Below are 13,840 nucleotides of genomic sequence, written 5' to 3' on the forward strand. Positions count from 1 at the left end.
AGCGTCCATGGCTCACGGGCCCAGCCACTCCGCAGCATGTGGGGTCTTCCCAGACCGGGTCATGAACCCGTATCCCCTGCATCGGCAGGCGGACTCTCAACCACTGCGCCACCAGGGAAACCCGGCAGGCGGATTCTTAACCACTGTGCCACCAGGGAAGTCCCAGTAGAAACTTTCTGCAGTCAAAGGAAAGGGTAGTATTCTTCTCTTTTGAACTTCAGGGCTACTTGCTTGACTCTAACACTTGCTGCCTGAGGAAGCTACCATTTCACAGTAGGAGTTTCCTCTTCATGGCTCCATTGGAAGCTCCCTGAAAGCTGGGTTGGTGTCTGGTGCTTTTTTATATCCTCCGCAGTCATAGGAACTGGACTTGCACAGCCTGAGAGCTCTGGGAAGTGCAAAAGCATGTGTAGAAAGGGTTGGAACACAAATAGAGATATCAGTTGTTTTCTCTTTAGCTAGAAATACAGTTTATTGCTGCAATTGTAGTAATCTTTGTAACATTATCGATGGATTTAGAAATACTGTTTTTTTGACAATGTCTGCTCAAACATAAGGAAAGGAATTTTATAATTCCCATTGTCTCAGTCTTGATTGTTCTCTTTCCACAGCACTCTTGGCCTAGATTGGTGCAGGAAACATGTAGAAACTGAAGTCTAAAGATAATGGAGTAATATTCCAAAGTATAACAATAACATTTTAAATGATACATCTCTAACCTTGGACTTCAAAAAAGTAGTGGCAAGTGATGCAGCTTATTAGAGCAATCAGAGATTGAATGGCTCTTTTCAAGCAGACAGATGGCAAAGGAAATGGGGGCAGAATCTGGCTTAGTACCAGAGAGCAGACATTATTTGTACTTCAGTTTAGGAAGGGAGGGTAGGAGTCTGCCACCTATTATACTAGGAGTATAGGGTGCAGTAGGTGACTTCGCCTGTCAGGCAGATGAAGCATGGCATGGGATAGGACCAGGGAGTTCTGTGGCTGATGGAATATGAGCCAGTGAAATGTATTTAGACATCTCAACTCAGCTGTCTTCTATGTGTTTTCTCCACCCAACTCCCACCCCATCATCAAGAATACTGAAATAGCAAACCTACAGCTAAACATGCCCTTAGCCCCTTGCTGTTTTTCATTCTTTCAGCCTTTAGGATGTCATTACTGTACTTTAAAAAAAATTTTTTTTCTATTCCTGAGAGCCCGAGATAGAAGAAAGTTACAATTAACTTAGGTACAAAAAACTGCCTACTCATGTAGGAGCCTAAGCAATTAACATTCTCCTGGCTGCATGTCCCTCCCCACACACGCATACACATATCTGAGAAGTACCTGATCATAGCTCTGGTTAACTGTCTCGAGTATGAATCCGTGACTTGCTGGGGTCAAGATATCTTTCACATGCCTGCCTTCCATTCTGAGTTTCCTACTTTATCTCTCCATTAATTTAAAACCTACCTCTCCTTCAGGTCCCAGACAAACTTATATTTTTGCAACAAAATTATCCTTGATCACTCCAGGCTATCGTGATCTCTCTCCTCAGAATTCTTGTGGCACTTACTTGGTCTCTGTAGTTCATCTAGCACATTTCATATGCTGTCTTGAACTGTAGTTTTTTTATTCCTATAAATTTTGTATCGTCTCCCCATTGAGATTATAAAGTCCTTGAGGGCAAGAACCATCTGATTGTTTTATCTCCCTTTTTTGAAGGTGCATCTTTTCACATTAAACAGTGACTGTGGGCTCATAAATGTTTGACTGGGACGTTTTAAATTTTGTATTCTATTTATGCCCGACCCATAGGTGGCACCCATTGAGTACTTGATAACAGATGACAACATGTGAGACATCTGTCTGGCTCAGGCTACAGGTCTTTTTCTCATAGCAATGACTCAGATTGAAATATCATTAAACACTCAGTTGACCCAGTACCTTCCAGAGACCTCTAATGTTTGCTGTGGCATAGTTAATTAAACCATAGATGCTCCCTTATACAGGCATTTACCAGAATTTTCATATCCTTTCTTATAGGACCGTGTGACATTTAGAAGAATCATAGTGAAAAATAATGCAAAAAAGAGGAAGATGTTTGAATCATTTATTGAATCTGTGCTGCTTCTTAAATCACTAGAGGTAAAACCTATTTTAATAAGAGTCTGTTTATGGGGATTTAAGCAAAGCTGTTAAAACGATTCTCGTTAGGTTTCTTAAATCATACTATTCTAGCCCATTTCAATGATGTATAGATACTATTTGTGACTTTCAATTGAGACGTTTCCTTATAATGTGTATGTTCATTGTTTCAGGTGTCAGAACGAATGAAGATTGTGGACGTAATAGGAGAAAAGGTCTATAAGGATGGAGAGCGCATAATCACTCAGGTGAGTGGGGGCCTTGTGCAGCTCCTTTCCCGGAAGCCACCTCCTGAAGGACTAGTGCATCATTTGTCCTGTCACTGTGGGGAGCTCATATTGCACGATACGCAGGCACACTTCCTGCAGAGTGTTCTGAAGCCCACTGATGTTCAGCTCACTGACTTATGCACATCTCTTGCCTCCATTCACCTTTCCTTGGCTCCTGGTGTTTGTTCTTTTGGATGTCATTTTCTTTTAACCCTGAGTAAGCTTCCTGCATCACTGTTAAAACCTGGAGAAGGTCTAAAGGTTGTGTACCTTCTCTCTATGTTTGGCACAAAGTCCGTTTTAGCTAATCTAGCACAAACCAGTCTTCAGTGACTGCCCAGATTTGTAAGGTATCTTTCGTGTTTCCTTTGTACCTTTTTGTCCTGTTATTTGGGTGCTGTAAGGATCCTCACACACTGGGCTGGAACATGATGATGAGTGCTCTGTAATAATCTTCCTAGTCTACTATGTTTCCAGTTTTAATTATATATAAAGAGTATTATAGACCTTTCTGAGTCTAAAACTTCTCTGCCAGTGGTTCTGGCAAGAGCACTGGGAAGGGGAATTCCCTGGCAGTCCAGTGGTTAGGACTCCACGCTTCCACTGCATGGGGCATGGGTTCGATCCCTGGTCAGGGAACTAAGATCCCACAAGCTGTACAGCACAGCCAAAAAAAATTTTTTTAATTAAAAAAAAAAAAAGCCACTGGGAAGATGTCTGGTTGTTCTGGGTTGGGGATTGTGTCCATACCTGAACCCAGAGCTGGGCTAGAAGGAAGACTCAGATTGGTCAAGCCTAAATCCCCAAACCACCCCTGGGCCCTGGAGGTGGAGTTGGCCCAACCAGTACCACAGAGATTAATCAGGCTTATCATAAAATGAGAGAGAGATGCTCCAGAGGAAAAGGACTAACAAAAAAATGATGCCTACTCTAAGTGGCATCTCTAAATGCCTTTGTTTTCTAGATAGCCCCACTGTTAATAATTCTTTTAATTAGAAATTGGTTTGATTCGGTAAATATTTACTAAGACAAGTAGGACCAGATATAAGTGCTATAATGAGAAGGAAAAGAATGGCACTGAGGACTTCCCTGGTGGCGCAGTGGTTAAGAATCCACCTGCCAATTCGGGGGACACCGGTTCGACAAGCCCTGGTCCGGGATGGAGCAGCTAAGCCCATGTACCACAACTACTGAACCTGTGCTCTAGAGCCCACAAGCCACAACTACTGAGCCCACAAGCCACGACTACTGAAGCCTGTGTGCCTAGAGCCCATGCACTGCAACAAAGAGTAGCCCCAGCTCACTGCAACTAGAGAAAGCCCGTGTGCAGCAACGAAGACCCAATGCAACCATAAATAAATAAATAAATTTATTTTTTTTTAAAAAAGAGTGGCAGTGAGAATATAGAACAGGATGTATTCTATACAGTTTCATGAAGGAAATGCCCTTTGAGCTAAGCTTAAAGAACAAGTGCAGTTCCAGCAGTTGAGGTCAGGGAAGGATCTTTCAGGGCAAGAGAACAATGTGAGCAAAAGCCTGTGGGTGTAAGCTGTGTTCCAGGGCAGGTGTCCTAGTACGGTAAGAATGTAGAGCTGAGTTGCAGGAATGGGACATGTTGACTGGCCACATTTGCTTCTGAAGCTGTGGTGCTTTAATTTACTCCCAAAGGACCTCTACTTAATCCTGAAAAGCCCCAGACCTTCAGGAGGTATGTCAAGAGGTATGAAAAACCACAGTGTTTTCTGGGATGTCTGTGTCCTTGAAGATAGGAGTGCTAGGTGGTGGTGCAGAATGGACACAAATTAAGATGATAACCACCTTATTATAGACCCCTTTCGGCAGTGTCTCTAGACCAAGGCTCCTCTAAGTGAGGTCCCAGGACTAGCAGCATTAGCATCACATAGGAGTGTTAGAAATTCAAGTGCCTGGGCCGCACCCCAGACCTACTGCAGAAACTATGCTTTATGTTGTTTTGTTTGTTTGGTCAACTTTGTTACCCTATATTTTATATACAGTACAATTACCAAGTTTAAGTATACAATTTGAGAGTTTTATAACCATCCCTATAATCATAGTGTACAGCATTTCTGTCATCCCAAAAAGCTCCCTTGTTTGTGTTTTAAGTAAATCCCCTCACCTGCTCCCTTGCTCCTGGAAACCACTGACCTGCTTTCTATTGCTCTAAAAATTCCTTTTCTAGAATTTCATGTAAATGAAACCATATAATGTGTAGTTTTTTTGTGTTTGACTTCTTTCTCTTACCATAATGTTTTTGAGATTTATCCATGTTGTTGTATGTATCAGAGGATCATTCCTTTTTATTGCTGAGTAGTATTTCATTATACAGATGTACCATAATTCATCTTTCCACTCACCAGTTGAGAGACATTTGGGGTCTTTCCAGTTTTTGGCAATTATGAATAAAGCTGCAATAAGCATTTGCATACAAGTCTTTGTATAGACATATGTTTTTATGGAATTGCTGAGTCATATGGTAAACATAGGTTTAACAAATTGCCAAAATGTTTTTTAAAATGTCTGTACCATTCTGCATTCCCCCAGCAATGTTCAAGAGTTCCAGTTGCTCTGTATCCTCATCAGCACTTAGTATCGAGTCTTTAATGTTAGCCATCCTAGTATGAAGTGGTATCTCATTTTGGTTTTATTTTGCATTTACCTAATGTCTAATGATGGTGAGCATTTTTTCCTGTGATTGCTTGCCATCCATATGTTTTCTTCGGTGAAGTACATCTTTTGCCCTATTTAAAATTAGGTCATTTGGCTTCTTAATATATTGAGTTGTAAGAATTCTTTATGTACTCTGAGAACAAATCCTTTATCAGGCAACTGATTTGCAAATATTTCTCCCAAAATGTGACTGTGGCCATGGCTTGTCTCTTCATTTTATTAATAATACCTTTTAAAAAGCAAAAGTTTTTAATTTTGACGAGTCCAGTTTGTCATTTTTTTCTCTTGTAATTCACTCATTTTGTGCCCTATTAAAAAAAAATGTTTGCACAGTTAGTAAGATTTTCTCCTGTTTTACTTCTAGGCAAGCACTGTTCAATAGAAATATTATGTGAGCCACATACAATTTAAAATATTTTAGTAGCCAAATTTTAAAAAAATGAAACAGGTGAACTTAATTTTAATAATATATTTTTAGCCTAATATATCTAAAATGTTACATTTCAACATCTAAGTGATATAAAAATTTAATAATGAGATATTTTACATTTGGGGGATATTCAGTCTTTAAAATTCAATGTGTATTTTACACTTACAGCACCTATAAATCTATACAGGCCATAGTTCAGGTGCCCAGTAGGCCCATGTGACTAGTGGCTACTGTATTGAGCTGTGCAGTTCTAGTTTCATAGTTTTAGATCTTACATTTAGATCTATAATCCATTTTGAATTAATTACATGGTATAAGGTTAGGGTTTTTCATATGGATGTCCAATTGTTTCAGCACCAGTTGTTGAAGAGATTTTCCTATCCCATTGCCTGACACTTGCATTGAAAACCAATTGGCCATATATGTTTGGGTCTATTTCTGGTCTCTTTTTGTTCCATTGATCTACGTCTGTCTCTCTGTTAATAATACTGCACTGTCTTGATTACAGTAGCCTTACATAGTAAATCTTAAAATCAGGTAGTTTAAGCCCTCCAAATTTTTTGTTCTTTTTCTTTTTTTTTTTAATAAATTTATTTTAGTTATTTATTTTTGGCTGCATTGGGTCTTCGTTGCTGTGCACGAGCTTCTCTAGTTGCGGTGAGCGGGGGAGGTACTCTTCGTTGTGGTGCGCGGACTGATGCTCTGTGCAGTTACCAGCCGGGGCATATTCATGGAGACAGATGTGAATACTCCATGTTAGGAAGTGAGAGATGTTTGTCAGTCATAGTTGGACTAACATCCCTGGCAATCAGGATCCTCTCGTTTTGTTCTGAATTTATTAGCCATTGACTGGTTTGTAGGTTTGGAAAATAAATACCAATTCAAGCTCAGGCAATGTGAAAATGATCTATTTCTGTGTCCCTCTTTAATACATATATATATATGGCTCTGACCTGACCTCCTCTCCCTTTTTAGGGTGAAAAGGCTGATAGTTTTTACATTATAGAGTCCGGTGAAGTGAGCATCTTGATTAAAAGCAAGGTGAGTTTATGTGTGATGGTGTGAGTTATGTCAGGGGAGATCCAGATGCCAGGTATGTGCACAGAAAGTAACTGTTTGCTTTAATAATGTGAAGTGTGTTTAGTGTATCAAAACCATCATTATGTGAGATATGTGACTGACAATGTTTAAGCCCATTCATTGATAAAGATTTAGTATATTTTTTCTTGTTCCTATTGCCTTTACCTCTGTTACATAATTAATGATATGAGAAATATTGGCCTACAAATCAATAAGAAAAAGGATAAGCACCCTAACAGAGAATGGGGCAATTATATAATATAAAATACATGTGAGTGTTGAATATGAAAAAGCTTCCTTTTTAGAGCACTAGGAAGGGAGGTCTCTAGGACAGATATTATTATGGCTATTTGATGGATAGGGAGACCTAGAAAACACAGTGACTTATAGATGGGAAGAGTGATTCTTACCATAAATCCATCATCATCAGATTTCCTGTTTCAATTTTTTTAGGAATAAAGAACTTGTTATACTGCATTACATATAATACTAAATCAACCTAGTGTAAAACCTTTTATGGAGTATTTTTTGTAAAAGTGAAGTATGGAGGAAGAAAGAAAAATATGATTACTGCCTATAAGATGGCTTGTTCCTAATTAAAAATATTTTTTTTTACTTATAGTTTTTAGACTACTGATACATGTTTGTACATTTCTCATATTCATTGACATCTACTGATCACAGCATAGTGTTGGGTTTGTAGGTCTAGCAGCACTGTGGCACTGGGTTGGGAAAGGGGGAGTCTGTCAGAAATTCAGTCTTGGGCTCTGCCCCAGACCTACTGAATCAGAATCTTCATTGTATCAAAACCCACAGGGGGCTGGTGTTCACAGTACAGTGTGATAAGTGCTACTCTAGAGAAGGGACTAGGTAGACATGGACACGTCTGCAGTCCCAGAGAAGACGACAGAAATTGGAAAGAGATCATTGGCTTGGAAGGGGCAGATCAACTTCAGAGCAGACAGGTCAGGGCAGAAGTGTGAAAGGAGGAAAAGTCAAACCATGTGAGCCAGTGTGGTACTTTTGTTTATTTTTCTAAATTAACCTTTAGGGACTTCCCTGGTGGTGCAGTGGTTAAGAATCCGCTTGCCAGTGCAGGGGACATGGGTTCAATCCCTGGTCCGGGAAGATCCCGCATGCCACCGAGCAGCTAAGCCCGTGTGCCACAACTACTGAGCCTGCGTTCTAGAGCCTGCAAACCACAACTACTGGGCCCACACTCTGCAACTCCTGAAGCCCATGCGCCTAGAGACCATGGTCGGCAACAAGACAAGCCACCGCAATGAGAAGCCCGCACACCACAGCAAAGAGTAGCCCCCGCTCGCTGCAACTAGAGAAAACCCGCACACAGCAACGAAGACCCAACGCAGCCAAAAAATAATAATAATAAATTAACCTTTAAAAAATTTTTTATCTGCCTGTAACATAAAGTCGTTCTTAAAGATTTAGACTAATTCTTATTAATGTTATTAGTATTTTTTACTTAAATTATTGCTTAGCTTAGCAGATGGATTTGTTTAAAAAAAATAAGAAACTCTAGATAGTAAATAAAATATAGTACCTTATTTTCAGTAATTTGAAAAGCACAAAGTATAACCTGCTTGATTTCTTAAACCACCAAATTTCAAGGTTGAACATTACTTTTAAAAGTATTTAGTTACTTAACTCTTCTAAACAAATATGGTAGGGGGACCACTAACTTAAGATGCAGGTAGTACCTAAAAATAAAATTTGTCACCGTAAAGTATTGTCCGAGAAAAGCATGGCCTCAAGTCAGAAAGAAGTAGCCCTGAATTGTGACTGTTTGCCTATGAGAAGCATTGACGTTATTTAGGAAGAATTAGCAAAAGACCTTGTCTTCTACCCTGTGTCTCAGAAGTCAGCATCTACCAAATGGATCGCATTCATATATGTATAATATATAAATATAAAATATATAAAAATATACATTGTTATATGTTATATAGTATATTAACATAATATTATATACTATATTAATATATCATATCAATATATACTATTATATAGTATATATATTATATATAATATAATAATATTATACATATATATATACACCTTACCTCTTGGTAAAAGCCAACTCATTTGGTTAAACCAGGCCGCTGAGATTAGCCCATGCAGTTTACATGGTACAGTTAGAGTCTCTGCAACATGAATATGTAAGTAATTGTGTTAAATAAGTGTACTGAAAAGGGAATGTAAGTGTGTGCAACTGGACGTGCCTAGTTGTGATTCTGGAATCAGCCCTGGTCATGTTCTCTACCTGCCCTAGACTAAAGCAAACAAGGATGGTGGGAACCAAGAGGTCGAGATTGCCCGCTGCCGTAAGGGGCAGTACTTTGGAGAGCTTGCACTGGTCACCAACAAACCCAGAGCTGCTTCGGCTTATGCAGTGGGAGATGTGAAATGCTTAGGTAAGAAAAATTCTATATGCATTAGTGTTGTGTTTTTTTTTTTCTAACATGCAGTATTTTTTTCCCATCAGCAAGCCTTGACTTACTCTGTCAGCTCTCACTCACATCTAGGCTTGAACAGTTTGTGTGACCAACCAGAAATGGGTTCGTGTGTTCCTTTAGCAAACATTTTTGAGCACTGACAATAGCCTATGAACAGCCATATAGACGCCCTGGCTTTGTGGATGGAGACAGGTGTCCAGGGCTGTGTGGGAACAGAGGGAGTGAGTGCTGCTGCGCTCTGCAAAGTCTCAAACTTAGATGACATAGTCCTGCTGTGTTCACATAGAAACATCCTTTCTTTTTCCAAGTGTCCAGTATCCAATAGTCCAGTTCCTACAACATGAATGGATATGTTTAAGAAAAGGTTTGCATGAGGGAAATGACTGAATTATTGGTGTAGAGAACTTATTCTCTCCCTCACCTCTTTTTAACAATGCAGTTATGGATGTACAAGCATTTGAGAGGCTTCTGGGGCCCTGCATGGACATCATGAAGAGGAACATCTCGCACTACGAGGAACAGCTGGTGAAGATGTTCGGCTCCAGCATGGATCTGATAGATCCTGGGCAGTAGGTGTGCCACACCCCAGAGCCTTCTCCATGTGACACCAAAACCTTCCGGTCAGCCACAGAACACAAACAGAAAATGTGACAGAACTGTTCCTGCTGTTGCCACCACCACTGCCTTTGCTATGGCTGTGGGCGTTTAGAAAACTTGGAAGTCAGCACTAAAGGATGGGTAGAGGTTCAACCCACACCTCCACTTTGCTTCTGAAAGCCCATTATTAGACCACTTGTAATGATTACTCCAACCCAGTTTTCACATCTTTGGTTCAAAATGGCATGTCTCTCCAACAATTTAAGTGCCTGATACAAAGTCCAAAGTGTAAACATCTTCCTTTCCTCTCTTGCTGTTACTGTTGCTTTTGGAAGTTACCACAGGTTGGCACAAACCTGTTGTATAACTGTAGACACCCTCCCCAAACCTTTTTTAGCCTTCTGTTTCCTCATTTGTCCTTTGAGAAAGTCCACAACTGTAGCCTTTGGTTTTACCATCAAAAATCGTGGCAGATGTGATGGAGGTCTGTGGTCCTGTGGCATTGTACTGCCTGCTGACAGTGGCACACATGACAGCTGTCCCCAAACTCTCAGTGATGCTTAGGGAAAGACCCTGCCCAGGGCCCAGCAGGTCAGCACCCCAAAGCACACTGATCAGACATTGGAACCCACGTTAGAGCAGAAAATTTGAGTTCAGCACATTTTACAGGTAGCAGAGAGCCAGGGAAGGTTTTCTGGGTTGGGGGCGGGGGTGTTTTATTTTGTTTTAGTAGATTTTGTTTTGTTTAATCTCTGTGCAGTTTGCATGAGTGAATTGCTGTCCATTTATAAGGAGCTGGGGTCTGGGAGTGCCATCACTGTATCTGACCTAAATACTTTCCTGGGCAACTCCTGCCCATCTCTTATTACCAGTTCCTCTTACTGATGGCAATGTGCTGGCAAAGAGAGACCTTTCCCTCTACTCCAGAGTTGTTATGTAGCTTTGCTGTTGAACCATCAATTTTTAAACTCTTTAAAGAAGAAGCAGCTATTTTTTTGAAAAAAAAAAACCAACTATCTATTTAGAGAATTTCCCTGGACATATTCATATGTATCAGTTTGTCAGCTGACTCAGGCATTCATCTTAAAGATCAGCTCTTTTTGTTAGTTTTTAAAAATCAGCATCATTTACAATTTCCTAGAATTACTGCAAAGACCTTTCTAATTAAGATGTTGGGATATTTAGGGTTCCAGTTGTTAATCCCAGAGGAAAGTAATTTAGCTTGTATTTTAAAACTTTTTAAACCTTTTGATTATATCAGGTGGAATTCTAATGAATTATCATAATTAACTAGATATATTTCAGAATGAAATTTTTTTTCTTCAGAATAACCTAGAATCAGATGCTATAAGAGATCCTAAGAGCAGTTTGAAATTTACCTAAAGATAAATTTGGATGTCATAGCCAAGTTTATATTAAATCAAGAGGCCCTTTCCAATATGAATTTTTTTACCTTGTATATCTCAGTAAACCCCTAAGTGATTACATGCTGGGGCTTGAGTCATTCCTGTTGTAGACAGTGATGGAGACCATATGGTCACCTTCCATCGTCCTCCTAATAAGCCAGGCTGTCTGCTTTTGCCACGAACAGTATGGTCAAGAGATTTTCAGAGTGGTGACCCATAGCAACCTTGGTCAATTCTCCCTTTTTCTTATGCTCCATGAAGTGAAAGCAGAAGGACTCTTTCTTACTGCCCTAGGTAGCCTGCCTTGCAGGTCTCAGAATTGTGAAACATTGTAACTAATACTCCAAAACAGGCAGCTAGCACTAGGAAAGCCTGTGTGGTTTTTCCCACGGTTTTCTGAGGTTCTTATTTTCTATGGTGTTGCTTTAGTATCAAATATAAATTAAGAAAGCAGATATTGCACTTCAGCAAACAAGAACCATACCTGTTTCTTACACAGGTAACAGGTACGTTCAACTTCAGGAGTGACACAGAGGTGTAGCCCCCAGACTGTGTAAGGACTCTGTTTAAACACTGAGCAGGGGAACTTCCCTGGTGGTGCAGTGGATAAGACTCCACGCTCCCAGTGCAGGGGGCCCAGGTTCGATCCCTGGTCAGGGAACTAGATCCCACATGCGTGCCACAACTAAGTGTTCGCATGCCACAACTAAGGAGCCTACATGCTGCAACTAAGGAGCTGGCAAGCCGCAACTAAGGAGCCTGCCTGCCTCAACTAAGACCCAGCACAACCAAATAAAATAAATATTTTAAAAATAAAAATAAATAAATAAACAAACACTGAGTGGATGCTGCCTTACACCCCGCATGCCAGCATTAGTTAGGGCCAGCTGTGAACTCCGACCCAGTCACTCCCGCAGGCTGCTAGGGATGGGACTTCTCATCTTGCCCTCTTTCACATCCCAGTTCAATCTTCCCCTTCATAGAAGCCTCTTTGACACCCCCAACTTACTGATGCTTTCAGTTTTACAAAGTAGAGTTCATCAGGTTTAAGTCTTCCTGCTCTAACTGCGGATTGACATGGATCATCAGTCCAGACCCTCACTGCATATAGGGCCCCTTGAGGGTCTGACTTGAGGAAGGGAGACTTTACAGGGACCAGTGTGAGTGAAAAGGACACAGCCATTACCAAGGTGCCAGGAGTCTGACAGTGTTCCAGTTCTCTTTACAGCATGAGGAATTGAAGGTGGCAGACCAAGTTCAGCTCAGGACTCTGGTGTCCACATTGTGCTGGGCAAGCCCTGCACTGAGAGTTGAGCCTCACAGGGAGGAGCATGTGTTGGGAAGAGGTCTTTTTTTTTTTTTTTTCCGGTATGCGGGCCTCTCACTGTTGTGGCCTCTCCCGTGGCTCAGTGGCCATGGCTCACGGGCCCAGCCGCTCCGTGGCATGTGGGATCCTCCCAGACCGGGGCATGAACCCGCATCCCCTGCATCGGCAGGCGGACTCTCGACCACTGCGCCACCAGGGAAGCCCGGGAAGAGGTCTTTTTGATAATTGTTTTATACTGTTCTCTTCTATGATGGTTTAGAGCTTCATGCTGTCTTTTCTGGCTTTGCTATTGATTTTGCATGGTGGAGAACGTACCTGAGAGCCTTGAGGTTCAACCTGCAGTATTATTCTTCCTGCTAGCCCCAGTTTAATACACCCACTTTCTTCTTTTGGTTGTATTCTCTGAAGGAAGGGTTCATCTGCTCTGTCCTCTTAGTCCATAGTCCTTATATATAAATATGTTATGTATAATTGCAGTAGATTCTCAGAAATCAGGGTGGAGCTTTTCTTTGAACAGTTTAATGAGCGAATTCAGCAGCAAAGTGTCAAGAAATGATTCTCCAGCCAGGAGAGGTCATGTTCATCCTCTTATTGCCCAGATTCTCTAGTCACAACGGTACAGTAGTCAGTGAGAGGTGCCACTGGCACCCAACAGCCCCTGGGCACACAGCATTTCCATGTCCTGTCACAGTGTACAAACAATTCTCTCATTTAGGAAAATTGAATGAGCATTTTTGCACAGAGAAAAAGGAAAAAGACCCACGAATGTCATCTTTTATATTTTGTTTTCAGTTGGCTAATGTTGAATTTTTTGTTCTTGACATGCACTTGTAAACCAATCTTGCCAAGATACAAGTTGTTTTGGTTTTTCACTACAATTACCTCTTGTTCCTCCTGTCCTGACTGCTGACGTTCCTCAATGACTCTAATGTCTATTTTATGGGAAACAGCCTTCCCATGGGTTTCCTTTTACACACTGCAGGGCTATCTTTATACTTCTAAAAAAAAGGAGAAAACTGTCACTAAACTCATGGGGGATTTGCAGAAAACCATTTAGCCCACCTTGAGCAAAAGGTAGATTCCTCATTGTTTTCTTAAGCTCATTGTAATAAAAGAAATCTAATTCAGCATTATTGTGCTACCTCAAAGGTAAAAATGTTTTAAGGTCTTTTTGGTTCTGAGTTCTACACATAGTGTTTGAAATGTCTTTCAGTTGGAATTATTTTTAAATCATTGGGGAGAATCTTATTTTAACCTGTTTTACACTTGTATTTTAATCTCAGAAGAATAAGTGATTAGAAGGTGGTCAATTCTTGCTCTGTAGTGTTGAACATATGATTAAATCATTGTTTGCCATAAACAAGGTTGGGTTTTTTAAAAGGAAACTCTAGGGCTCAGCTTTGCTCTTGGTTAATAAAGGCTGACAAATCATATCTGAA

The 13,840-nt window shown here is 40.6% G+C and overlaps 1 protein-coding gene across 1 annotated transcript in view; it reads left to right on the forward strand.

The window, feature by feature from the left end:
- PRKAR2A (protein kinase cAMP-dependent type II regulatory subunit alpha) overlaps positions 1-13,840 on the forward strand; it is an 84,920-nt gene extending 71,080 nt beyond the window's left edge. The window contains exons 7-11 of the mRNA XM_081245264.1: positions 2,029-2,130; positions 2,304-2,378; positions 6,493-6,558; positions 8,888-9,029; positions 9,511-13,840. Coding sequence (XP_081101390.1) covers positions 2,029-2,130; positions 2,304-2,378; positions 6,493-6,558; positions 8,888-9,029; positions 9,511-9,644 — 519 coding nt within the window. The 3' untranslated portion in view covers positions 9,645-13,840. The remainder of the gene's footprint in view (positions 1-2,028; positions 2,131-2,303; positions 2,379-6,492; positions 6,559-8,887; positions 9,030-9,510) is intronic.

Source organism: Mesoplodon bidens (assembly GCF_964165515.1).
Source record: "Mesoplodon bidens genome assembly, chromosome: 10".
In the NCBI taxonomy this organism is placed as follows: domain Eukaryota; kingdom Metazoa; phylum Chordata; class Mammalia; order Artiodactyla; family Ziphiidae; genus Mesoplodon; species Mesoplodon bidens.